The sequence below is a fragment of the Malurus melanocephalus genome, unplaced genomic scaffold (genome assembly GCF_030028575.1).
Source record: "Malurus melanocephalus ecotype Western Australia unplaced genomic scaffold, MMel_1.1 scaffold_11, whole genome shotgun sequence".
In the NCBI taxonomy this organism is placed as follows: domain Eukaryota; kingdom Metazoa; phylum Chordata; class Aves; order Passeriformes; family Maluridae; genus Malurus; species Malurus melanocephalus.
Window position 1 is genome coordinate 2,586,112 of NW_026623243.1, and position 26,540 is coordinate 2,612,651.

Sequence of the window (26,540 nt, forward strand, 5' to 3'; positions counted from 1 at the left end):
GAAGGAAGGAAGGAAGGAAGGAAGGAAGGAAGGAAGGAAGGAAGGAAGGAAGGAAGGAAGGAAGGAAGGAAGGAAGGAAGGAAGGAAGGAAGGAAATTTATGTAAAAACATCAGCTAAATTTAAGAGTGACTATAACAAACACCAACAACAAAATGCCACCRTCAATGTCAGTGAGGGAGAGGAGGAAGAGACACAGATAAGTGGAAGGTCTAAGTCCTAAGTCATACAGAAAAGAACTATTTTGGATATAAGATTTTAARGGTATAAGATACTGGGATTAAGAAAGAAAAGTAGCACTGGCTGCAATGACTGCTCTATCTTGGACAAACTATCAAGTAAGCAAACAGGGTAATGAGAGGATTTAAACAGCAAAAAATTGAAGACTGAAAAGGACAAAGGTTATGGCTTTGGTGGTGGTTGGAAACAAAGAAATTAAAAGCCTCATTGACAAGGAAAATAGTGTGGAGGGAATAGCAGAAGAATTTCCATTGTGGAATCTGGAAGCCTTGATGGAGACATGWGATCTTTGTAGGTCAATAAAATTTTATGCAGTGTGGTGGCTCAAAGGGATAGGAGGTGGGTGATGTGCTCTGGAGGAAGCTGCTACAGTTTGTACCATAATCTAAAGCACCCTTTCAGTAGATCAGCTCTTATGGAAAACATATGGTGCAAACAATTGCTTTACAGAGACTGTTTGTAAAGCAGTTTTGGGCTTTGGGACYAATTTCAGCATCATGCCACGTTGGTCTGCCTGTGTCTTTTTGATGACTAGATCAGGAGATAGATGCTTTGCCTGCTGTGAGCTCTTCTGCTATACCTCACTCAGTTATGAGTTCTAACTTACTAGAAAAGACATTTGCAAAATSTGGTGTGTTCCTCAGCATCAGATCTAAAAATCTTTTCCTTTATTTTCCATTGAATACTCTCATAAGTATTTCCCCTCTTCCCTTCTAATCTCGTTCTAGACTTGCTGTTTTGTAACTGGGAAGTGTTTTGCAATACTTGAATGAATGACATTCACAATCCCTGTGAATACCTGCTCTTCATCTATTTCATCTGAATTCAGCAGAGTTAAAGAAAGGAAATAAAGTACTTTGCCTTTCTTTCCTTCATTGTTCAATATTCTTACTGTGCAGTGGTAGAGACAAGGATGCTTTCTGCAGAAAATAGATTAATGCAGGTGCTGTGTCATCTGTCAATGAGTCTGATTACACCACCTCAATCCCATTCATATGCTTCACAATATCAAATGAACACGACCTTGATAATCACCATGAAAACAATCATTTGACCATTCCACTAAGGTCATGTTTCTGGAAAATTGACTGATTATGAAATCACTCTCAAGTCTGGAAAGCACCACTTCAGAAAAAGAAAAATTCAAACCATATGTACACACTGAAAACGAACAACTAAACTTAAGAAGATATTTCATAATTAATCTGGTTTTATCTGGATTATCTGGATTACTAAAAAAAAAAAATGTTCTGCTATCATTAAATTCTGACTCTCTTGGATGAGCTCACATCTATCTCCCTATGGTCATTTTATTCCCTGGCAGAAAGCTTCATCGTAAACTGAAAGATAAACTTAAATAAATAGGTGTATAGAACCAATTAAAGACTTTTTTAGTAGGTTTTTCTAATATATATATATATTTAAATCATTGGTTTTTTTACGCCTTTTATACTATTTATTCTGGTTTCATGCAACAAAGAGCTTACAGTTGTGTGAAAAGAAATACTTGTACATGCACACTCACATGCATATTCAGTATTAACAAACTAATTAAATATTTATTCCCATAACAGACTTAGTTTKGCATCTTAAGAGTAAGCATAAAGTTCACTGGTCTGTGTGAAATCAGACCTCCATAATTTCTGGTTCCCAGTATTTCTGTCTTTATGAGACATGAATTAAATATTCACAGTCCCTCACATGAAATTTTAGAATTGCATTGTGTTTATTAATTCTGTGATGAATTTTACTGTGCTTATTTATGTCTGATTAGATTATTTTATCTAGATCTTGTATTTTGATAGGATGTCCAACTTACTGTGATCTTCTCAGCTATACAAATTATGACAATTCTGTAACAGAATGGTCACAAGGGATTGAAACATACRTTAGCCTACTGCACTTTCCACAACAAACACTTTAGTTGAGCCACCATAATTGTGCTTGAAAATGCTATTTTTCTAAAGGAAGTACCAGGTTATATAGCTTTCATTAGCTGCTGATCACCTAATGGTGATCAGGTTCACCAGTGTGGTGATGAACTGGTGTCAAGTTCAAGATGTGGGATGAGCTTGTAGTTGCATTTTTAGGCTAAACCTATGCATGACCATTTAACAGTCCAAAGCATTTTATCCTATCTGTAAGATCAAAATATTGGTACTGTTATGAATCCCATGCAAAATTGGAATTACTGTAGTGGGAGATAAGAAAGAYAGGAAGCTGAATATCTACTCAAAGCCAAGCTAAAATCCTTTTATTTTGTTTTTTTCTGTCTTTCATGCACGTGTTTACCTGTTTTCAGTAAGGTACAATCCTTGCTGGAGCTACAACAAAGACTCATGGTGTACTGCTTCAAACTTGGCAAGAGCTGGCAAGCACATGAAATCTCACAAGACCATCCCAGAAATAGTTCCAACACAATTTCTAAACAGTGTTCTATTTAAAGATTTTCTATCTGTCTTAGTAAGAGTTTAAATGCAAAAGGATAGTTCCAATTAATTTTCTCTTACCCATAGMGATTTTTTTCCAGTATGTGGATTTAACCTATCATTCTTAGCTGAAAAAAAATCCCTCTTACTGTCTACTTTCATTTTTCAGGAAGTGACAAATTTGCTTAAAGATGTTTTCTATACAGTTTGTGTTATCATTTGTTTTACTTTATGGAAAATTAAACAAACCTAAGATCTTTTAAATTCTGGATGGATATATCTTAAACTGCACTTGTTGAAGAYAACCAGATTTTTGACACCGAAGAAATCAGAGCCAAAAGATCAATATTTTTGTGAGGTGAATTTGATTTCTAGAAATACAGTAGCTAAGGTGTAATTTTTTTCCAGTATTATCTCTATTAACTGCTTTTGGTCTGTCATAAAGTGCTTTTTGTGATTATTGATATTTTTTTACTAAAAAGCTGATGAGTTATTTAGCTATCTGTGTTCCTCTAAATTCTTTSTGCTTCTCAGTTAGAATTAATTACTTATCCCAGAAGCCAGAAGGAACCAAAAAGGTCTATTTAAAGTTCTTTAGCATGCAATTCCATCTTCATTTTCGTGTTACCAACTTTCTGACATTCCCCAGGATGGGGTAGGAATCTGATCACAGGAAAATTTAATTTTTCTGGCAGCTCTTTCTTGACTTTGGGAGAAAAGCCATCATTCATGATGGGGCCAGAAGCAAACATGTCAGACAAGTGAAATGCCAGTGTTTTCCATTATGTGGCAGGTGCACATCTTTTCAATGTACAAAACTAGGTACGCCAGCTCAATGCTCATCCTGGAACAGACATGCAACTATGCAGAAATTAAAAGGGTTTGCAACCTTCAGGTGCACGTGAGAGCGTCTCACTGAGCTAAAAAAAGAAAACAAAATAAAAAAAATGTATGTTTTACTAAATACTCCACTTCTTTCTTGGAGGAGCTGGCATTTTATCWCTTTGTGATACGTCCTAAAAACCATGTAATAAAATCAGTCTTCAGTGTACATACTCAAAATTCTAGTAGCTTCAATAATATAGCAGGAAACAGGGAAAGGAAGTCTYGACCTAAAGGCAATAGGCATATTCTAAAACAATTAGGTCAAGCCCTTAAAATTACATATGCATTAACTTTACACAAAGTCTACCWGCTGAAACTCAGGTAGACACTATGTTGAATAAGAAAAAAATCTGAACAGGCTAGAATTTTTTCAAAAACAGTACTTTCAAACTAAGTCAGTAACTTGACCTGAAAACTCATCAAAAATCTTTTCATATGTGGTTTCTTTCAATGCAAGGCTGATGTTACAGTCAACAGTCCAGACATTTTTCAGTTTAAGAAAGTAGAAACAGTTTTAAAACTTGTGAAATTATACTCTTTAAATATCAGAACTGCTCTGCTTCCAAAGTTCACTTTAAGCTCAAAAAGATAGAAAAGGTTGAAAATGAAAAAAAAAAAGCTTTCAAATGCCCCAATATTTTAAATGACCCAATCTATCCATTTTGTCTCAGTTATCAGCTATTAACTTGAACAAGAAAAATTAAACAAGAAAAATGTAATCACAATCTTTTCCTAAGAAACAACTTTTGGAATGGGTCCCCACAAAGAGACTTTTGAAAGAAAAGTGAATCTCTACATTTAACTGGTTTCTCATTAGAAGTACCTTTTGCAGTTTTTGCTGCCACCCAGGAGAAGTATGACTGCTCTTTTGTCCCCTAACACCAGCTCATGGGAGGCTGGGGAGGGAAGAACAGATTTGTGGGGTTGCAAGTCCAGTTTTCTGAGCCCCTCCTTATAAAATTTGTACTTTAAAAATGTAAAAATTCAAGTACTGGTGGTGTTTTATAATCTTGCAGGTCCTCCCATATTCTAAAGATTCTGAAAAAAAGGAGTGCAAAAATTGAGTTTTGAACAATGATAAACTGCTGAATGTGGAATGTATCCCTTCAGCACTCTTCTTTTGCTGCTGTAATAAGGAAAATGAGAAACAGTTTCAAATTCCCTCAGATTAATCTCCATGCTATGCACAGTACTGGCAGCAGAGATTCCAGTTTAGTCAAGCCAAACATTATTCATAGAATAAAAGAAATGCTAAAATTATAAGTTGCCTTTCTGGACTTTTTCCTATGATGTGTATTGTATGGACCACCTGCAGAGTCAGRTCTCTGAATATGATCAGGATTAGAAGAGAATGCTTTGAGGTGAAGAACAAGCTCAGTGCTGTCCCCTTCATTAACACAGTCTGAGGAATCACTAAGATGCTGTTTTCTTGCAGTCACAGGAATGTACTTAGTCAGGAATTCAAACATAAACACACACAAAAGATGATTTGTATAATTTTTGTAGTAATACAGAAGCAAGGTGTCTCTACCTGAACCATCAATAGCTGTTTTCTTTAAGCTAATGAATATATATCACTAGACTGAGGGAACTACCTCTTCCTCCCACTGAGAACTGAATTTCTTTATCTTGACAACTACAGCAGTAATTTACAATTCAAATTAATATTGGAATACTTTTAGTACTGTTTCTGACTTCTTATAGTTTCACTAACAAACAGATGGATGTAAGCATAAGATACACTGAGCAATAAATCCAGCATAAAAACAGCTGGAATAGTAAGATCATAAGGATAATAATTTATGGGTAGATTTCTACTATAAAATTAAAGTTTGTTTTCCCTATACTGCAGTTATGAAAAGAGAGGTTGGATTGTCAGAACAATTGGAAATACTTTCAAATTTATCTGCCTTGTTATAKTACACCTTACAATTGCTTTCAGTTGAAGGAGAAAGAGGAAATTATTTAGTATTTTTTATGATCTTTCCTTAGTAGAAAGTGAAATCTCTCCCCTTTCACAGTATGGGAAGCAAGTATTCATCTTCTGATTCAAAACAAAGTATTTCCAGATTAATATAATAAATTATGTCTCATAATAATGATGTGTGATAATAATCTGTGAATAAACATGATTTATCCACTTGTCAAAAATGCTAAAAGGAAGGAAATTTACAAAGTTCAGTTTATCAAAYAAGGCTGTACTTCAGACAGCCATCTATCCTCAGGTTTTAGTGCAACCTGCCATTTTAACTAAATTTTACAGAGCAATTCAAACATCTGTTTTTATCACTCAACTATTCAATATATTTTTCAGTGTCATTCTAGTCATTATTATATTTCAGACATCTGTATCCTAGATGATTCCAGTACTTACAGTGTTTTGCCATATACACGTTCATGACATAGAAGAAAACTGTATTCATAGAATATTTTCTCACAGAATTTCTCTCCTTTGCCTCTAAAGCACCTTACTGACATTTATATAAGTGTTAGAAAATCAGGATTTTGTGTCTTAGCGGTCCATTTTTCATTCCGTTTAATGACACACTGGAATATTTTCATTTTTTTTGCAGTAGGGTCTTTTCCTAAAGCAAGAGTTGTCAAAACAGGCATGAACATGATTGGACAAAAAAATAAACTAGACCAAAATTAAAAAAAAAAAAAAAAAAAATCACACAGGACCTAAAGTCAATGTTCATATTTTTTCTGCAGAACATCTGTGAAAATGGCAATCTAAAAACACCATGTTTAATACCACAGGGGGTTTATATTCTTCTGCCTGAATGTAAGGACAAATTAGTAAACAAGGAGATCAATAAAAGCCATCAGGCTTGAGTTATGCCAGGCTAATTTGGAGTGGGACTTTAATCTTTTGTTAATTATCCATATACATACATGTATATATTTAATTTATTGAATACTGTACAGTATTCTCTCAATTTTATATTAGTTTCAGACTTACACCTAAAGTCAGATAATACAAATTAAACAAAACAGCATCTGTTATAAAGGACTGTTAATGTTACAAATGTCAAGATGATAAATCAGCATATTCCCACTGCATCTTGTCAAGTTACCTTAACTTTTACTGTGTTTTTTTCTTACAGATATGTCACCGCATGCAAATTCAGGCATTTAGCTCAGCTGCATTCACCAGCTGGAGACCCAAGGTTCCTCACGAGCACAGAGGAAAGACAGGAATTCCCCATTTAGTGCTTAACAGCAAGAACATATCATCAAGATTCCTACTTTGTCTGCAGATAAGTACTTATGCTRTTTAAATGACCTTCATCGTGCATATTTGAAGTTTGATTGATGCCAGCACTCAAGTTATGGACCTGTGTTGACTCGACAGGCTTACACTCCTCTAGACTACACTGAATCGCTTAGCAGGGGATTGATCCCCAAGGCCACTAAATGAAAAGGAAACTTTTCCAGGGAGTTTTGGATCTAGACATCTATTTTCAGCATTAATAGTATTATTTTTTTTGTTTATTTTTAAGGAAATATATTGGGAGTGAAATAAAAGCTGCTCAATAGGTTTGTTATTTAATTTGTGTTACTTGAATAATTTATAAAGTAAGTATATAAGTAAGCCTCTTTTTCAAGAAATGCTTAGTAACTTCTGCTATTATTGTAAGCACTGCCAATGTGTAGGAAAACTGAAATTACTCAAAACATTTTGGAAAAGTTTTAACTATTGATTATTTGAACAGAAATGTATCTAACGTTAGTAACTGGAAGTACCCCAGCAAGTAATGAATGTCCTGATAAATTTTGTTACTGTTAACATCTAACAAGGGGATTTTAAAATCCCCAGCTTTTACTGCTCTCATCTCTCTGAGTAAGCTCAAGCCATTAAAAAAATAATTTCAGGATTTTAAAATAACTGCAATATGAGTAAACACCAATGAAAGTCTGTAAAAGTTTTTCATTTGTTTCATCCACCAAAACAATTATAATATAAAATTTCAAATAAAATACTCTAGAATACATTAGCTTGTTCCTAAAATGTTTCTTCTGGTGCTATGCATTAACTGAGAAACTTTAAGTTTATTCAGACAATGTATATGTGCACACTATTACATTTTAATCATATTCAGAGAAGCATTTTAGTTGTATGGAATATGCAAACTGTTATGAAGATGTCTGTAAGACTCTGGAAGCATGTTTTTATTTACAGCAAAGGGTAGAAGCACTTTGACGAGAATTATTTGAATAACRGAGTTTCTTCTGTATTACTATTTTTCCTTCCTGAAATCATTATCTGAAGGAAAACAAATAATGTAGAAATAAAAAAAGCCAACTAACAAGTGAAATTTGGTATTAGAAGTTGTTTGATTTAGTATTATTTATGTTCAGTCTTGGTTTTCATGAAAAAAATGTGAAAGAGATGTTCACTAATCTTGTCTTTAGAGGCTGAAACCAACCATCCTTTACTACAAGTCAAGGTGACCAGTGGTRTAAATTGAAGTCACTGAAGGAATATTCTCAGCCTCAGCCAGCTGAGGAATATTTTCTATTTCAAGACTCAACACTTTTGGTACATCTACTTGCCATGAACCTGATTGGACCAAGCTGTAAAAAGTACCACACTTTTATACAGCAAAGCAGTTTTGTGACTTAAGCCTATACACACAAAAAGGTCAGAATTTAAAAACTATTTACCTAAACATGTTTTCTTATATCAAATGGGATTTTTTTACTTACTCTATCCATGATAAACTATTACCTTGCTATGCACTTCMCCCAACTTAACCCAAAAAGCCAAGAAAATAAGCCTGATCCAACTGAGTAAGCCTGTTTTAATTTTTACAGGGAAAAATGTTTTTTTTTCTGCTACACTGTGCCCCTGCTAAAATTCTTCTACTTGAATTRGAGAGTGTTTTATCAAGGTATACAGAACTGTTCTTTAATTCTGCAGGCAAGAGTGCCCTCTAAACTAGAGACATGTCAAACACTTGCACAATTAAAAGTGAACACATGATGACTTTTCCAATCAAATTCAAATGTGTATTTGAAAACATTACAGAAAACATCTGCTAGAAGGAAAGACAAGAATTTATGCAAAAGATTGTTGACAATAATTTCTTATTTTTAAGGTTTTCCATATATCAAATATTGCCTTTTTTGAAGACTGATGCTAGTATTATTGCTCTTCCCTGCCTAACTTGTCATCTTCACCACTGTCAGCACAATAAAAAAACTCACACAGTCAAAATTTGCCTCTGCCTTCCCATTAAAACTGAGAGAAGGAGACTTACATGTTCGATGTGTTTCACGCCCAAGCAAGAGTCACTGAAATTCTTACTAAATTATCAGGAAAGTGTTTCCTTTTTGCACTGAGATAATGATTAGTGAATTATGCCTTATATGACTTTACATACACTTCATTCACCATTCATTCCTCTTATCCTATTTTTAGGTTTGTTTGGGGTTTTTTTGTGTTTTTTCTTTTTTTGTTTTTTTGTTTGGTTTTTTTTTTTAGTTTTGTGTGTCAACCAGAGACAAAAGTAATTCTTTTCATTCTGTCCAGGCATTTTTCTTCATTATTTTTGACAAATGTAAGTTGATCTTCTTAGACTTGTGGAATGCAACCAGTTCTATCAGATCTGTGGATGATAACAAAGATTGATAGTGCTTCATGTAACAGGCCACAGCAACACTGAAGGGCAATAACAAACGTTAGAAGAAACAGTCATTTAAGGTTATATTGAGAAATTGTCAACATTCTCATGCCAGCCACACAACAATCACAGTCACTTTTTTGTGTCACTATATAGGAAACCTAGCTTTTGAAACATATACTTTATTGTGTTGAAACATATACTTTATTGTCTGAATTTGACAGTTTTTTTCCCATTATAATTCAGAATCACTCATTCATAAAAGTGAAAACGTTGTAGTGCTATAATTATTGAGAGACGAAAAGAGTAGTGTTATGATATGTAAACATATCATCACTTACCTTCTCTGCTGATTGGGCCGTACCAAAAAAGATTGGAATAAAAGCTAACCAAATTATGCAGGTTGTGTACATAGTAAATCCAATGGGTTTTGCTTCATTGAAGGTCTCTGGAACCCCTCTTGTTTTAATAGCATAAACAGTGCATGTGACCATCAAGAGGATACTATATCCAAGTGAACAAATGAGAGAAAGATCTGAAATGTCACATTTGAGAACTCCCCTGGCATTTTCTGGTTCAAGTGTCCTCTGCTCTCCATAGTCTACGATGGTATGTGGTGGATCAATAGCAAACCAGATGAAGACTCCAATAAGCTGAAAGGATATGAGGCTGAAAGTGATCACCAGCTGAGAAGCTGGACTAATAAATTTGGGAGCTGTGACAGATTTTTTACCTTGTTCAAATATTCTGTGAATCCTGTTTGTTTTGGTAAGCAAGGCAGCATAGCTGAAACACATGCCAAGTCCTAAAAAGATCCTTCGAAAGGAGCACACCACTGTATCAGGAGATGCAATCATTAAAAAAGTAATGGAGTAACAGAGAAAAATGCCAGTGAGGAGCACATAACTGAGCTCCCGCCCAGAGGCCCTGACGATCGGTGTGTCGTTGTAACGGACAAATGTCACAATCACGAAGGTGGTGGCAATTATACCGAGGATAGCTATGAAGACAGGCACGATGGCCCAAGGAGAATGCCACTCCAGTTTGATTATAGGGATAAGCTGGCAATCCGTACGGTTGGCATTTGGTCTTTTATTAATGGGACASAGTTCACAGTTGAATTCATCCACCTGGTAATGGTAGCCCTCACAGCGCTCACAGTGCCAGCAGCAGGGCACTCCCTTCACCGTTTTCTTTCTTTCCCCGGCTTTGCAGGGCAGGCTGCAGACAGATGCTGGATGAGTGCGTTCTCTGTTAGCCCACTGCATGTCTTCTACCTGTGGGTATAAAAAATTAATGAGACGTCTATTTTCCTTCATTTATAATATCCTAATCCTGGCCACAGGTTTGTCATAAATCACTACATGCTGACAGCACAAATACAGTTTACCATAATAAGAAACCTGTTTMTTTCCCTTGCACTGACTTTAAAAAAGTGTTAAATGATTGTGTCCAATAAATCATTCATGCCACAGGCTTGATGAGTGTCATTAGTTTCTATTTACCTCTTTACTGCTGACCAAATTGACATCTGTAAAGATATTTATTGACTCCAGGCTAGTTTAAAAGCAAAAAGCCCCATATGCAGTGCTTTAAAAAGTTAATCACATGCAAATAAAAATATCAGTAGTTCTCAAACATTTAATTACAAAATAAGTCTATGTGAGCTTCAGAGCAATTTCTGGTACAGCAAAAAAATAGATTAAAATATCCATGCATCAGCTCTGGCAGAATAAAGAGTGCCAGAAAAGAAAGATATATGATATCACTCYTTCCATGAATGCAGATATTTTACAYATTTCCACCTTCAAAGCTTTAAATGCTCAAAAGTGTTCTGTTTACATTTCTAGAAGATTAAAGTAAGTATATACTACTTTCTGAATAATAATGGAAAAGGATGTCATGATTACTGCTTTAGTTCTCCTGATAACCAGGGATCCTTTTGTAGCCACAGAACAATTGCAAACTTCTTTTAGAAATCCCAGCTTTTTCCACAGCAGCACATTAACAAAATACACATTTTTTTCATCCACCTATCTATTCTTCCCACATAGCCTGCAAACAAAATCTGAATAGGAAACTCTTGGATTTAAAGAATTTCCTACTTAACATTATCACTGAGGTTGGTGCCAGCTGTCCTTAGCCCACCCTTAGTAAAACCCTGCTCCACAGAGGTCACTGAGAGTGAATCAGAGCAGAGGGTGGAGCAGAGCCACTGAGCCACTTGTAGGCACCAGAACCACTCCTTGCTGCTCCAGGCCCCACCTTTTACTCTTTTGTGAGGTGGAGAGCACTCAAGGACAAAGGGCTTCCCTTGTTCTTGCTTATTAAGTACTTAGCACTTTCATTTCATTTGAAGGCTTTATTTATAAGTGAAACAGCAGTAACAAAACTTCAGGCGTCAGGAATACTTTCAGTTCCTTCTGGAGGAGGACAGAATGAGGACAGCTCATAAAAAGGGATAATTTTGGCCTTTAAAGTTTATTTTTTCAGCAATTTYTCAACAGATTTGAGAGGAAATCAGAATGTAGCATTGCTGGCCTTATGTGCCTTCCTCAGAGAGTCAGAGCACCGGTTACAGCCCTGCACAGGGTGAATAAAGCAGCAACACACAGCCCGGCCTTTCATCTCTCCTGTGCCCCTTTGGGGAGGACTTTGCTCTTGCTCTCCACTCCCAGGGGCAAACAAGGGACCACACAGGAACAAGGAGACAAGAAATGTTCATGTAACCGGCTCTGTGAATCCTCAGAGTCACTCCAGGACTTCAGTGGGAAAGGGATCCCAAATCCCCGTAAGTCAATCAGATTTTGTATCAACAAYTGTGATGACTACGCAAAATACAACAAGCGGTGACTGTGGAAAAAAAAAATCATTTAAACAATTAGCTTCCTAAAAACACAAGAATAACCCAGTTTTGTATGAAACAGCTTTKACAGAGCTCCAGCAGTGCACTTAACTTAATAAAAAAATTTTACCTCTGTAAAAATCTCCTGGTTTTAATCACTGAAATCCTCAAAGCCCACATARCCCTTATTGTTTCATCTACTAGATGTGAGAGAAAACATGCTATGATGAAATCAGCATGATATGAAAGACAATTCTTCTTCACATTGTTGCTAGGAGAGTAAATACAAAGCTTGTCATTTAGTCACATACTGCAATAAAGGGGGCAAGAGTAGGCCATGCTCATTAATCCAGATCTGTGGAGAAATTTGGGATGACTCAGACAAGAACAGTACAACATAATGGCTTGATTATACACACAATATAGAATCACCAGGGGAGCAGACAGCACCTTATCCAGCATAAACTCAGAATGGCATGGACAGGCAATATCTCATTCGGCAGAAAGCCTGGCAGGATAAAGCTTAGCTGTCCAATTTTTAAACACATTTGAACTAGTAAGGTGAGTCTATACCAGATTAGTACTTAATACCATGAGGCTACAGTGGTTCTTATCTGGCATTAAGCATCCTAAGGTCACATTTACTGTATTGTGAATCGATGGCTTAGATAAGTACAGAGAATTGCCTTTTGTCTTTTAGAGCTTCTACCTCAATAATAAAAAGCCCACCTTTTTATTTTACAGCTATTTATTATTTCACATGCTTTTCTCTTGACAATATTTTAATTGTCTAAAAATGTGCTTAAAATCTCCTCCTGGTTGACAAAATATTAAAGTGCCTCAGGTTATGCATCACATTTGTAACAAGTAATAATACATTCCTACTTCTGAAGCCAACTGCTAAAGATTCATATTATGTTTTTGACTCTGGTACATCTGACACAAACCACAAAAGTTATAATTTCCAGCATGGCAACATAAAATTATGAATATTGAAAAACTCACTGGATAAAGAACTTTTTTCCCTAATAAATTAATTAGGAATATAAGCACTATTGACTGGTATAGAAAAACTCAAAAAAATAACGGATTCTGAAAGCACAGAAATTTTAGTCAATGTAGAAAATAATCCGAATAAATGGCTGGGGCAGGTGTATTTTACAAGGTATAAATCCTGTGTTTTAAAATCTGGATTGCCTGGATTAATATTCTAGGCAAATATTCCAGGCAAAAGAACACATTCCAGGTGACCTAGATTTATCAAAAACCTTTTAAGAAAGAAATGTTATGAGTTCTTGCTCATTAATTTTGTATTTTGCTTTCTATTTAGGAAGAAAGAAAATATATAGTCACAAAAAACATTGGCCAGTGTTTGAAATCGAAAATCCCTTCAAGATACTTGWAAATCTGAGAAAATTCTGGCATTGTAGGATGTTAATTCTGGAAGATGGAAAGATGGGCTTCTCCCWTGAACACAACCATCTGATAACTCAGTTAATAGCTACATTAACAAAGTGGCACAGTAAGGGCCAACTGGCATAGCAAAGCTGTTAATTCTGAGGACTTGATGTTCACATTCGTTTGTATTTGAAATTAAGAGTCTGCAGAAGAARGTTGTTTTGACCAAATTTTGACATRGTTCAGTGGCCTGAACAGTGGTTAATGAAGATTAACTGTCCATCTGGAAAGCATATTCTGTTTTCATTTCAGCCAAAAGCCATCAGTTCACATAGCCCAAGAGCCACTCCACGGTGAGTGGGTGTGCTGAGTGGGAATAGMTGGAAGGTTCCATTCACAAGCCAACTCTTGGTTGAAACCCAAACACTGATGTGTGTGCTGTATCCTCAGACTGCAACTTAGACAATAATGTAGTAGAGGCAGAGAATAGGGCAGGGGAAGGTACAWCTCAGAGGGAGCACTSTGTGCTTTTATTACACTTGAACAGGTCTGTAAAGTTTCTGTATATGCAGCAAATAAAAACTGAAAAGCTATGCTATTTCTGGCCATCTGGTTCACTCCCAGCTATCCACAACCTGCAGCAGTCTTTGCCTGTAATGTATTTTTGAACTATTATTTTGTATAATATAAAAGTAATAAGCAAATCCAATACAAGATGTAATTACAACAATATTCTTAAATCTCTATCAGTTCTTTCACTGATTGTATGTATCAAAGATTCCAGTTTCTTGAACTTGTGCAGGAGATTCACCCATGTCATTACTTTTCTCTCTTTATGAGCTAGTACTATTGATCCCACTTCTCCTCTGAGATAAACTTTATACAATAAATAACAGCAGAAACTGTAAAGAAACAATAAAGCAATGGAGGATCATTTGGGAACATAGTACCAAGAACAATCATAATTTCCAGAACTACTGAAAACCTGCAATAGTCAAGCTTTAAAGGGAGTTACTGGGTGCTCAGCCTCTTCTGAAAATCATATTTTTTTTATGTAGACATAAACACTTAGCAGTGGAACTTTCAAAAGTGCCAAGGGGAACTTGCTCAATACAGCTAATTAATTTAAATGAGAGTTAAGTGCCTTGTCTGTTTAAGTACTTTGGAAAATCCCACTTTGCTTCCATCTGCAGTTTTCACAACATAAATACTTTGGAAAACTTGCCCTAAAGTGATCTAGAGGTTCAAATGTTACAAAACTAACTTCACAGGATGTTAACTTTAGGCATACGTTTCTAAAGCAGATTCTCATGGGGAAGAGAAACTGATAAAGAGGCCAGTCAGACAAAAGAAACACAGAAAAGAAGGTGCTTTTTGACATTGAAAAAGGATTAACTTCTGCATCTCTTCATCTCTTACTGATTAAAATATTTGGATCTGCAGCACGTTTTATACTGCTCAGACCCTGCCGAGGCTGAGCAAGTCTCAGATTGTTAAGTAGCCTTGAGTAAACATGGTTTTGGAAGACTTTTTTTGTCACCTCATTTTCATGTGACATCTTCTACCTGCGGTTCACTACAGTATGATATATTAAAATGCAAAGTTTGTTGCTAAATGTATTTGAAATCATCTAGATCAGCTGGACTGGRTTAGCCTACTCTGTATCTATTATTAGTAATGGTTTAAACATTATTTCAATTTTATTTGAGTAGCTTCTCTGAATTTGGAGTGTCTGATAGATTGATGTGCCATCATGAAATACCTCACATTTCCCTAGGATGTGGTTCCATTTCTTACCTGAGTGAAAACATCAGAAATACTTTGGCAGCATGTTTGTAAGACATGTTTTCTTTTTCTATGAAATGCATCATGATACAAAAAGAGAATGGCTTCATTGTTATTYCAATGGACATAAAAATCATCTCTACATGAGATATCTGCCTGATGGAGCTGCAATTTGCTTTAATGTGCAGCATTAAGATTCACAGTTCACTAAACCATTAAAATACAGACAAAATGCTATTTTATGTCAAAACCAAATAAACACCTCTGTCCTTCATGAACATTACAAAAACAATTCCCTCTAATATCTCATAATAGTGCTAAAAAATTAATGATGTGAGAACTCAGCTAAAAGAATATCAGATGACATGATACAGTAYGAATAGCACATTCACATTCCTGGAACCCCCATTCTTCCAATAATCAGGCAACTCATTCACTTAGCAATGCCCTCAGCAAGGCAGTGTCCTGGAGGACACTGATCAAAAATGTTATTAATAGGTCAAATATAATTTCTGCATTATGTCTCCAATTTATGTGTATAAAACCGCTCTGTTTCCTATTCTTAATTATTGTGGAGAAACAGCACTTATCCAATTCAGAAACCTGTGAATAATACAAAGACAGAACCTGGACAACCTTCAGAGAGTTTTTCAGAGTACATCAGGTGGGTAATATTTAAATATTTGTGATTCTGCCACATTATTACCTACAGAAATTTTCATTTTTCAAATCTTACCTCAGAGGCAGGTATTTATTAAAAATAATGAAAAAAAAATGGTTTARGGTCTTATTGTARYACATGGAATTAAATGAGTTCTGGATAGAGAAATTCAAGTGGTAATTATGATTTGGGAGCAGACAGACATCTTATTTTGTAGTCAGTTAGCCAAGACTTTCAGAAGCATCAGGAGTCATACATATAAATTTATATGACTTTCAATAGATATWCAGATTCTTAGTTATAAAAATGAAAAGGACCAAAATATCCCCTCCAGCTATCACTAAGATTTTTTCTTATTTTTGTCTCAAGTTCCTGTAAGTATTTACATYCTGACAAGAAGGTTCATCACAGGAGCATAGCAAGTGAGTGAATTAAGGGAATTTCATCTAGTATTTAGCTTTTTTAATTGTCTAATGTATCTACTGTCACAAGAAAAGTTAAAAGTCTTTAATGTACCTTGACCAACCAAGTAATCTGAACCATTAAAATCCAAAATTAAACTGAAACTACTTCAAATAAAGGAATTCGTTATGAGTCCAAATATAATGATCATTGCATTCAGTCTGCCAGACAGACTTACCCCTCTAGAGAATCAGTATACTTACAGACTAATATTACAACTATTTAAGCAGGCATGTGCAAAAGGCAAGTAAGTCAATGACAAAAAATACAATTTAAATTAAATAAAACTCAGAATTACTTCAGATTGCTGTGGCTGTATAAAATCACTCTCATTGCTGTAAATTATTTACATCATTCACCCTACAGAGATGTCTTTCCTAACAATTGAAATATCATTTTCTGGAATTTTAGGCACTGATATTCCAAGAGTACTGCAAAGAACCTAGAATTGTATCTTGGTTTTACCATGTACTGGTTAAAAATTAATTAGGTCCAACATCAGTTTGAAAAGAAGCTTGATGAGAATTAAAGGATCAATGTGAAATACTACAAGTCCAATCATTCTTCTTTAGGATTAGACTGATTTCTCCTAACTGTAAATCCACCTGCCCAAATTTCCTCCAAGGCAAATCACTTATCCCTCTCAGAGCTTCCATAAAGGAAAAACTGTTAAATTTAAATTTTTATTTCAATATTTACAATTTAATATTTATATTTACCTACGATTTACATGTATGTATGAATAATTGTTTATATGCAAGTATGATATAAAATGTCCTGGACTACAGAGAGGAAAGAAGATAACATTAATGGTGCAGCTTTGGTCTCTAAGCTTAGATTTAGCCTACATGGCTCTGATACAGTCTGACTCAGTGACCTTGGGCAAATYATTTAACCTTCTTGAATCTCAACTTTTCAGTCCACTGGAGAGAAGCTGTCACATGCAGACAGCTTCAGTTGTCTTCAGTAAAGACACTTCAGTTTAAAATGTGGGTAAAAAGTTCAAGTAGGGATATAACYGATGTCCATCTCTCAGGTTTAGAAGGTTTTTGCCCAACAATTAATAGTTTAGAAAGTTTTACTAAAACAACTCTTACTTTTAAAACTGAGCAATATATTAKAAAAGAATTAATATCAGAAACATCATAATACTTTTGCACTTTCTCATCATGTAAAAATTTTTCTTGTCATCTYCAGTTTTCAGAGCTGCAATATTGCCAGTCTCTGGAATTACTAAAACTAAGATAATRTATTTTTATTGTTCTGGACATATTAACAAGTCATTCTCAGCTAGGCCAAMTTAATTATAGAGAAGGATGCACTAAGGTAATGCATAGAAATTGAACAGTATAAAAAGTTACAAAGTTTCTTATATTCATAAATAGAAAARTCTAAATACTTGCCTTGCTTTGTCAGTGCAAGTTTATTATTTAGTGGACTGATACTGTAATTTTACCACAAATAAACCAATTCTAATAATTAAGTCRTATAATTCATGTCTGCTGAATACTTACATAGGGAAACACACTGTGGTAACCTAAACCAGGGAATACCATAACCATACCATTGTATCACAATATACAGCGAGTGTTAGTGATATATAGTCTTCAAATGCTAGCCTTAATATGGCTTGAGATCTCTCTTACTTTTTTTTGGTTTTTTTACTTCCAATATTTTTTTTTTTTACTTTCACTTTTCTCCTCCCATGATTTGGTTTGTTCTGATGTGATACAGAATTGCTGGCCCTAGCAGACACTTGGTACTAAGGTATGAGGAGCTGCAATGTAAAACCTTCTTCAATTTGCCAAAAACAAACAACGAACATTAATGTGGATGGAATACTTGGGAAACATCATTTCATTCTCAACTACCTTGGGGAGCACACAAGCACAAAGGGCAATGATTAGCAGGTCATCAAGTAAACAGCTACTCTTACTGCACTGTGGAAATWCCAAATGGAATTTTAAAGAAATCTAGTAGGCACTTCTATTCAATATATACATTTTTTTTCTTTGTTGAAATCATGAATCATAATTAATTTTCAAGCACCTGCTTCTAAAAGTAGCGGTTTTACTTACAAGAGACAAAAAACCATCTCCAATCAAATCAAAATATCCCAGCAAACAAAAACACACCACCACAGAAATATCCTATTCTAGATGACATTGGCAGACTTCTGATTTTTAGGAAGTGCTTTCAATGGTTTACTTTCTGTATTTTGAAAGTAYATAATTACTACCAATGTATCAGACTGAAAATCAGGTTTCCAAAGTTATTCTTTATGCAGACCACTTTCACATAGACAACATCTATTGTATCCTTACCTTGAGGTCCTTACTGCCCTTACATGTCCCTGACATGCATTTGARGAGAATTTTATGAGCATTTATAACTAAAACTCATGAAGTACACACAGGGATTGAAGTCACTGTATGCTGCCATGTGGCACTTAGTGCCAAGGTCCAGTTGACAAGATGTTGTTTTGTCATAAGAAAGACTTCATCCAAAGGTCTCAAAGGTCTTCTCCAAACTAGATGATTCTGTGATTCTATGCTCCCAAACACTCAAAAATAAACAAACAAGCAAATCCCCCAACTTATCATGTTTGGATTTTATATAAATGGGCTTTTGACAGGAAGTYTTCCACCATCACCCTTTTTTTGTCAACTGATTAGTTTTGATCCACTCTTATACTAAAGCCATTTGAACAATAATGCTTGAAGTACTTTTTTTCTTCCTGCAGTTGAACATGCAGAAGTAGCTTGCAAGCACACCTTAAAAAATTTAGTGCTTTGAGAAAAGAAGAACAGTTCTGGCAGAGATTTCTAACATCACTTTCTTTGTGCCTGGAGAATCTCCCCAGTTCTGCCCAAGGCCCATCACTAGCAACAGCTAGTTGCATTTCTTAATGAAACTTTTAATACCCAGAACAAACATGATCCCTCCCAAATCCATTTCTTGTAGCTACAGTTACCTAAGTTAGAACTGGCTTGTCCCAAGCCCAGTGCTCCATAGCTATTATATTCCACTCCATTTGGTGTCAGGTGCTTTTCAATTCCACTGSTCCTCAGATTCTCCCCCACTTCACAGCTCAGTGTAGACAGAAGGAACACAGGAGTTTCAGCACAGTTGCCATTTGACTCTATACTTTATTCAATATAGGCTTTTTGGGGGTAATTTTAAGAATATATGATTTCATAAATCCCATTGTTTAATGAAAAAATATTCTCCATGTCAAGCTTTTAATTATTGTATTGGTTAAAGGTGAGTTTCTGAAAAGAAGAAGCTGTTGTTCTCAACTCCTTCACGGAGGCCTTTAAGGAAAAAGTATTGGGCTAGAACTTCAGCTCATTTAGTTCAGCCTAGTAATTTTCGTATAGTGATGTTAACAAATTATTATTTCTTAAGGGGACGGCCTATCACTCTTTTTGTTATCTTTAATATTTAATTATTTTAAAACTAGAAATGAGACAATCAGAAAAAGCCTCAGTTCAATATGAAAAAAAATATTGATAGTTTTGTTTTAATTTTAATCCTGCCCCATTATTTTTAAATGGTTTTATCTATTTCCTATTTCTTGATTAGAGCAAAAAGCGCTGTGGACATGAAACTGAAAAATGAATGCTTCTAAATTCCATCCTGCACAACCCTTCCTACAAACTAAACCAACAGACAGATAATACATTCTTTTTGTTCGCACACTGCTCACAGACCAAAATGTCAGTTGCATTAAGGGCTATACAAAYCCACAAGAAAAAATTATGGTCTCAATCCTAAAGAATTCACAGTCAAACTATAAGATAAAGGAGAACTATAAGATAAAGGAGTATTGGCAGACTACAGAACAGAACATCCTAAAACACATAAAGCAACATGGATCAGTATTGTAGTCAGCAGCCATAGCATACCTCCATATAGGGGTATTTTGAGGAAATTTTGCCAAAGAAGACTTTTAAGGAGGGAACTGAAAGAAGAAGGTGGGGTGATATTGCATCTATTTCCTGAGCTTTCCATCCAAGCATAAGAAACACCAAGAAAAATGGTACACAGGCATTGGCTTCATCAGTGGCCTCTCTAAGARTAACATAAAACAGAGCTGAAATATCCTGTGTGTCTTAGCTTCTAAACTATGTTACAGCAAAGTAAAGCACTCGAAATTTTGGGAAAAAAATTACCCTCACCTCAACAACCTTCATTCACTCTGTCAGGGGAACAGAAAAACTTGGCTAAAATAACAGGGATAAAATTTATTTACGYGTCTCAAAAACAAGAGGCACTATACCTATGTATTCCTGACACATTTGTCCAACCTGWTTTTAGGAAAAAATAGCTTTCAATAGGTGTGGTACGTTCTACCCTGAAACACTTCAAAATCCTGGACAGAAYTTTAGGATGGTTTCCCAATATGATGGCACATAACTTATTTGCCAGCCCCTCTTCCTGAAGAGTCAGATCTGTTCCTGCTAAGGATTTTGAATTTTCAGCACTACATAAACAAAAGAAATCACACAGGACCTTTAAACACAGCTCCAGACAGGCAACAAAACCACACATACAAAAAAGTGTGAAAGCCTGAACTAATCCAGAACAGGCAGAAAACAGACTTTATTTTATACTGAGATTTCCAGCAGCAGGGGAAGAGCTCTCGCTGCCAAGTCTGTGTTGTTGCTTAGAATGAAGAGTCAATAATTAAATTGAAAATTCTGTAGAGAGGCCTAGAGATCTGGCAGGAACAAAAACAAGCATGAGGAAGAAGTTTAAGCTAGAGAAAATGCCACACTGCACATTTAAAAACAGAAAAAAAAAAAAAAAAACCAACCAAAAATACTTCTTACTAAAGAAATAAAAGTGAGGGTGACCAAAATGAGAAGAAACCAGGGGGTTTCATATGGACTGAACATATTGGGATTGATTTTACATTTACAGAGAGTCAGAATGCTCTTGAGATTTTATGGGGAAGTATGGAGAATTTGCAAATGGGAAACCTAGTGCTTACACTCTGAAAAGAGAGAGAATGAAGAAGCCAGGGAATTATCAATCATTCATTTTGACTTGGATTCCAAGAAAAATCCTGAAAGAAATAAACAAACACATTTCAAAAACACAGACAAGACAAGTCACAACCAAAAGGGAACTGTCATCAATGAACTGTCATATTTCCTTCAGTGAGAAAGTAACAGAAAATGTGGATGAGGGACAAGCAGCCAGGTGTCATTTATCTTAACATTAGAAAGATTTTTGACAMCATCTCAAATTACACTCTCAGTCATAAGCAACCTAGTGAAACAGATTTAGCCCCTAAGGGCTAGGTGCAAATTGTATCAGAAGGATGTGGAAAGATAAAATTTGTTGTTGATTTACTGTCAGAAGGGAAGGGATTACACAGGGTGTGGCCTGGAAAGGTCCATTGTTAGTCTGCTATTATTCAATACTTGTAATAACAACTCTTTCGATTTGGATGATAAAATAGAGTATATGATGATCAAATTTGATCAGTAACACTGGAAAAATCTGAAGCTATGCTGAAGGTCAGGATACTTATTTCAAATGATACTGCAGAGTCTGAAAAAATGGAAGCATACAGTTTAACAGGGACAACTTGCCGTACATTACGGGTCAAGGAAGGACAGGGAGGTAGCAACTCTTCATACGAAAAAGAGATCTCAGGGCTCCAGTGGATTATGATATATTGAACCAATGACATACTCTTGCAAAAGGGGCAAAAGCCAGATAAATGCAGATAGATAGGATAATCTTTCTCCTCTGCTCCCCACTCATGACTAAATGAAATTATGTTTCTCCTGTAYCTGCACTAGTGAGACTGCAGTCAGAACACTTTCTGAAGTTTAAACCATTGTGTTTCACTTTGAAGGAGAATCAAATGGGGAGTCCAGAGGAAATCAGCCAAGATCAGAAGCATGTCTAGAAAACATACTCTATGTGACTAAATTGAGCAAATTCTTGTTGTATAGCCTGAAGAAATAACATAGCCTAGGAGGTAAAACAACAGTCTCCAAATACATGAAAAGGATGAGGATGTGCTCRATGTACACTGAATAAAATAAGCTACAGGCTTAATTTACAGCATTAAGAAGTAAAGTTAGGTATTTATAAAACACTTCAGAGAGATAAGGGTAGCTAAGAAATGAAAGACAATGCCTTCAGAAGCTGTAAAGTCTTCACTCATGGAACAACGTAAGTATAGAAGACGATAAGTTTATGCAAGGGCTAGAGAGTCTCTTGAGATACCTTTAGCTGTCTTCTGTAATGCAAAGGCAGATTTCAGGTATTAAATATTTTGAAAACAAACAAAAAGATCATAACTAAGCCAGATAAATMTAGAAAAAATTAGAAAAATACCAATGCACTTTCATGACAGCTAAATTCTTTAGGCTATCTTTTGCTATTTTACAGAATACCTATTAAGAAAAAATATTTACAAGAGAAAAGTAAATAAGAAATAGTAAGGGAACTTAAATCGGTTTGGGAATTATCAAGCACCTAGCATGTAAAAAAGAAGTCCAAACTGGATTCCTATAWGTGCATGGAAAACTCTCCAAGGATTGATAGAAAAGTTGTCCTCACCCAGTAAAGCGATGCACAACCCRAAGCAAAAGAAGATCCTAAATAAATAACCAGGTTTATAACTCAATAAATCTTTCATGGCTTTCTACTTGAGCTCTTGCCAAAGACATAGAGAGTCTTGTATTCACTCACAAAACTTTGAGTGTAGGAGTCCAGTTGCTTGTATGCCCCCAGCATTTGTTCAAGGGATACAGGACATTGTGTCTGATGGGATTATTAGCAAACCAAACCCACCAAATAAATGGAAGTGATGGCCCCATCTCTGAATCACTTATGCAAAATGAGTCCTTACAGGTCACCTGCTCCAACCAGCCCACAGTCCTGGAGACTGTCCAGCCTCCCAGGGCAGCCCAATGCCTAATTATCCTCCTCTTCAGAATCTTCCAGCATGTCTGCATTAGATATCTCTCACTGTAATTCAAATCCACTATTTCTTCTAATAGCCAAATTAACTATGCCTAACAGTTTGTTCTTTTCCCGAATAATCCTTTCTGTATTGGAAGAGATTAACATAACCCCGCTCAGTGCAGTTCTCTTCAGACTAAACAACCCTCGTTTTCTCAATCTTTCCCTCAAGGCATCCTTTTCGATGGCTGATGATTATAATTGCTTCAGCTGGACTCTCTCCAGCTACTTTACTTTTCCAAGTGRAGTCACAGTTCTGTTAACAAGCTCATAGCACTGAGGAAGAGAACAGATGAATTACATCACAAGTCCAGGAGTTCCTTGCTGCAATGGCCTCTGGTGATGCAAATCCGTTAACCATTCCAAAGATATTGCCTAACTTTATGCTTAAGTTTTCCATAAAAGGGGGGTTCACTTCAATTCCTGCAGTTACTGTACAGAGCACTGCAATCCTCCTTCTTTAACTCAGTCATTTCAATCATATTTTCTTGACATATTCAACACTAAATCTGTTTACTGCRAGCTGAAGTTGCAATTAAATTAGCTATGCATTCTTCTTTCCCTGCCTTAAGATGTATTAACATCACCACTACAACTATGATACCATTTTGGAAATTCTGAAAATAATTTATTCCTTATCTTTAAATATTTTTTTAAGTGTTTGGGGATTTATCAGGATGAAAAGTCCTGGATAAATATTAGATGATTATCCTAAAGTAATTAAAATAATATTGGTGCAAGATGAAGAGAACTGCAGCAAAGCAAACAGAAAAAAACAATCATGAAGTAATGTTCTAACTGCTGGTTATTCTCTTCATCRTATCATAACCATGGAAAGCCTCTTTTGTTTTCCATTTAATTATTTTTAATTTAGTAGTGGACTTCCATTATGTAACAAAAATGAACAATAATCAAAGCAAACTAATAACTTAACCTACCATTTTTCTTTTGAGGACTTTTAAACAATTTGCTTTGAGGTTTAAAGGACAGTTCAATTTTCAAAATACAAGACATAGATAAATTTCAGAGTGGGGGGCAAGGAGAAAGATGGAAGAGATTGGGGAAGAAATATGCTCATGCTTTGTGTTTCACACTGGCATCTCAAAACAATTCACTGCAGACTTGCTGAAAGTACCTGCTATGGCCAGTAGCTGTTTGTCTATGCTAAAACTCACATTGATTTGCACCAGGGGAGCAGCTAACCCTTCTCTGAAGTTCCAGATATGAATGCAGAATTCTCCTGGAATGCTTTTAAAAGCGACCGAATTTTCATTGTTCTATCATCGCACACTTTAAAAAAAAAAAAAACAAAAAAAAACCACAAAAACAAAAACAAAAACAAAACTGTGAAAGAGAAAAGAATATTTTAAAATACAAGGGCTATGCTCGTCACGTATGGCAAGGCCTCCTTTCTGGTCTATTGAAAAAAAACAGGAATACTCCAGGTCCTGTTGAGTTTGTTCAATTCAAAGAACAATTTATACTAATAGTACACTTTTAAAAAGGATTAACACAAAAAGGTATAAAATATCTACCAACCACTCAAAAATYGTGTGACAAATTCACAGCCAAACATACAACTGCAACTCCATGCTTTACTTGAAGTACCTGACTTTCATTTACCCTGACAAGGTGGGAAAAAAATCCCTATTCATCCTAACTCTCAAGMAGAGACTGTTTCACTGGCAATTTGCTATCATTCTAATGAAGAAAAAATGGTTATCAAATTTCAGAATATTTMCTCAGCAGCTATCTCTTATCAATTTTCYCTTTTTTTGTTTGTTTTTCTCTGGAGAATCAGTCAAGAAGTCTATTTCATTGAGGGAGAAAAAATACTATTAGGACCAAAAAGTGAAAAACTTYAGAAGACAAGTTGTCATTCTCCCTGGGTTCTTCTAAGGTCGTTAGTTTGTGAATCCAAGTTCTGTTTTGATTTTCAGTCATGTCTAAAATAGCATCTGTCTACTATGGGCACTTCTCAAAAACGTTCATGCTTTTTTAACATCTACATTCAGCCTATTTCCTCTCCATTACAAAGCTTTTTACATGAATACAATCTGTTACCTYTCAAAACCATAAAATCCCAATTTTATTCCACGTCTTGTATTTTTTGTCTTGTCTACACTTTGCATCTATTGTAGCCTACTCTAGACTTATCTCTTTAGTATAGTCTTTGCAGATACAATTTTCTTATTGACCTAAGACACTAACAGTCGAGCAGAACAAAACCTGAGTCATACTTACTGTCCAGCGCCAGAATCAGGACTAGCTTTGTAAAACCTAACTAGTCTAAAAACTGTAATAGTCTCTTCTATTTTCAGCCTTGTGTAGAATAAAGAATAAAGCAGTGTAATTTTGAGAAGAATGGAAGAACCTAAAACATTTTTGCTTGTCTCTGAGTTTTGCTTTTAACCCAGTATCAACAATTTTCAGTCAAATAACATGGGTAGAGTGAAAGTTTGAACTCTCCTGCCCCTGTTACATACAGGGAGAAGAACACCCTGCAGGCCATATGATTGTCATATTTTGTTTATAGATATAATCATATATGCCACTAAGTGCTCCTGTTGTGTATTTCACTGTACTGCATCCTTTTGTTAAACACAGGGCTTGGGTTCAGCATTTTAAAAACATCTATCAATTATATAATAGCTACCACAGGAAGAAAAAGAGGCTTTCTGACTTCTTTAATGAAATACAGTGGCCTACAGCAAAGCTTGAAATTTACTTAATGCAGTTATAGAAAACATCRGAAGTTTTTTGAGTCATTTTCTTTTACATGTCACAAAAAAAGGGAACTGATGCATTTTGAATCTGTAACTTCCAAAATGAATTGACTAATTTCAGTGTTGATGGCTTCCTTCAGAATTAGATACAAGACATGAGTCCTAGAAAAGAAGAGAARTCAAATACTTATTCAAATCTCTTTGTGATCTGGCTGCCTGAAGGGAAGCTCACTGTCAGTGTGAGGTTTCCAATTTTTACTAGTTCACCAATCACTGTGCTTAAGGCTGATGATGGTTATGGCTGTCTCTCTGATAGTTCATCTCATCAGTGTAATTTTAATTTATGGTTTTCATCATAAATCAAGATCATATGGAAAAATGGATGCCCCTGAGTCATTTATATCCTCAGTGCATGCACTCCATAAATCTGAAAGCTTATGCATCTTATTATTTCTAAGAGAATGTTAGAAATCTGTGATTGTAAAATCTTCCTT

General features: G+C 35.4%; 1 protein-coding gene across 1 annotated transcript in view; it reads right to left on the reverse strand.

Annotated features, from left to right (window-relative positions):
• LOC130580614 (metabotropic glutamate receptor 8-like) overlaps positions 1–26,540 on the reverse strand; it is a 177,955-nt gene that overhangs the window by 30,702 nt on the left and 120,713 nt on the right. Inside the window, exon 9 of the mRNA XM_057378229.1 lies at positions 9,521–10,456. Coding sequence (XP_057234212.1) covers positions 9,521–10,456 — 936 coding nt within the window. The remainder of the gene's footprint in view (positions 1–9,520; positions 10,457–26,540) is intronic.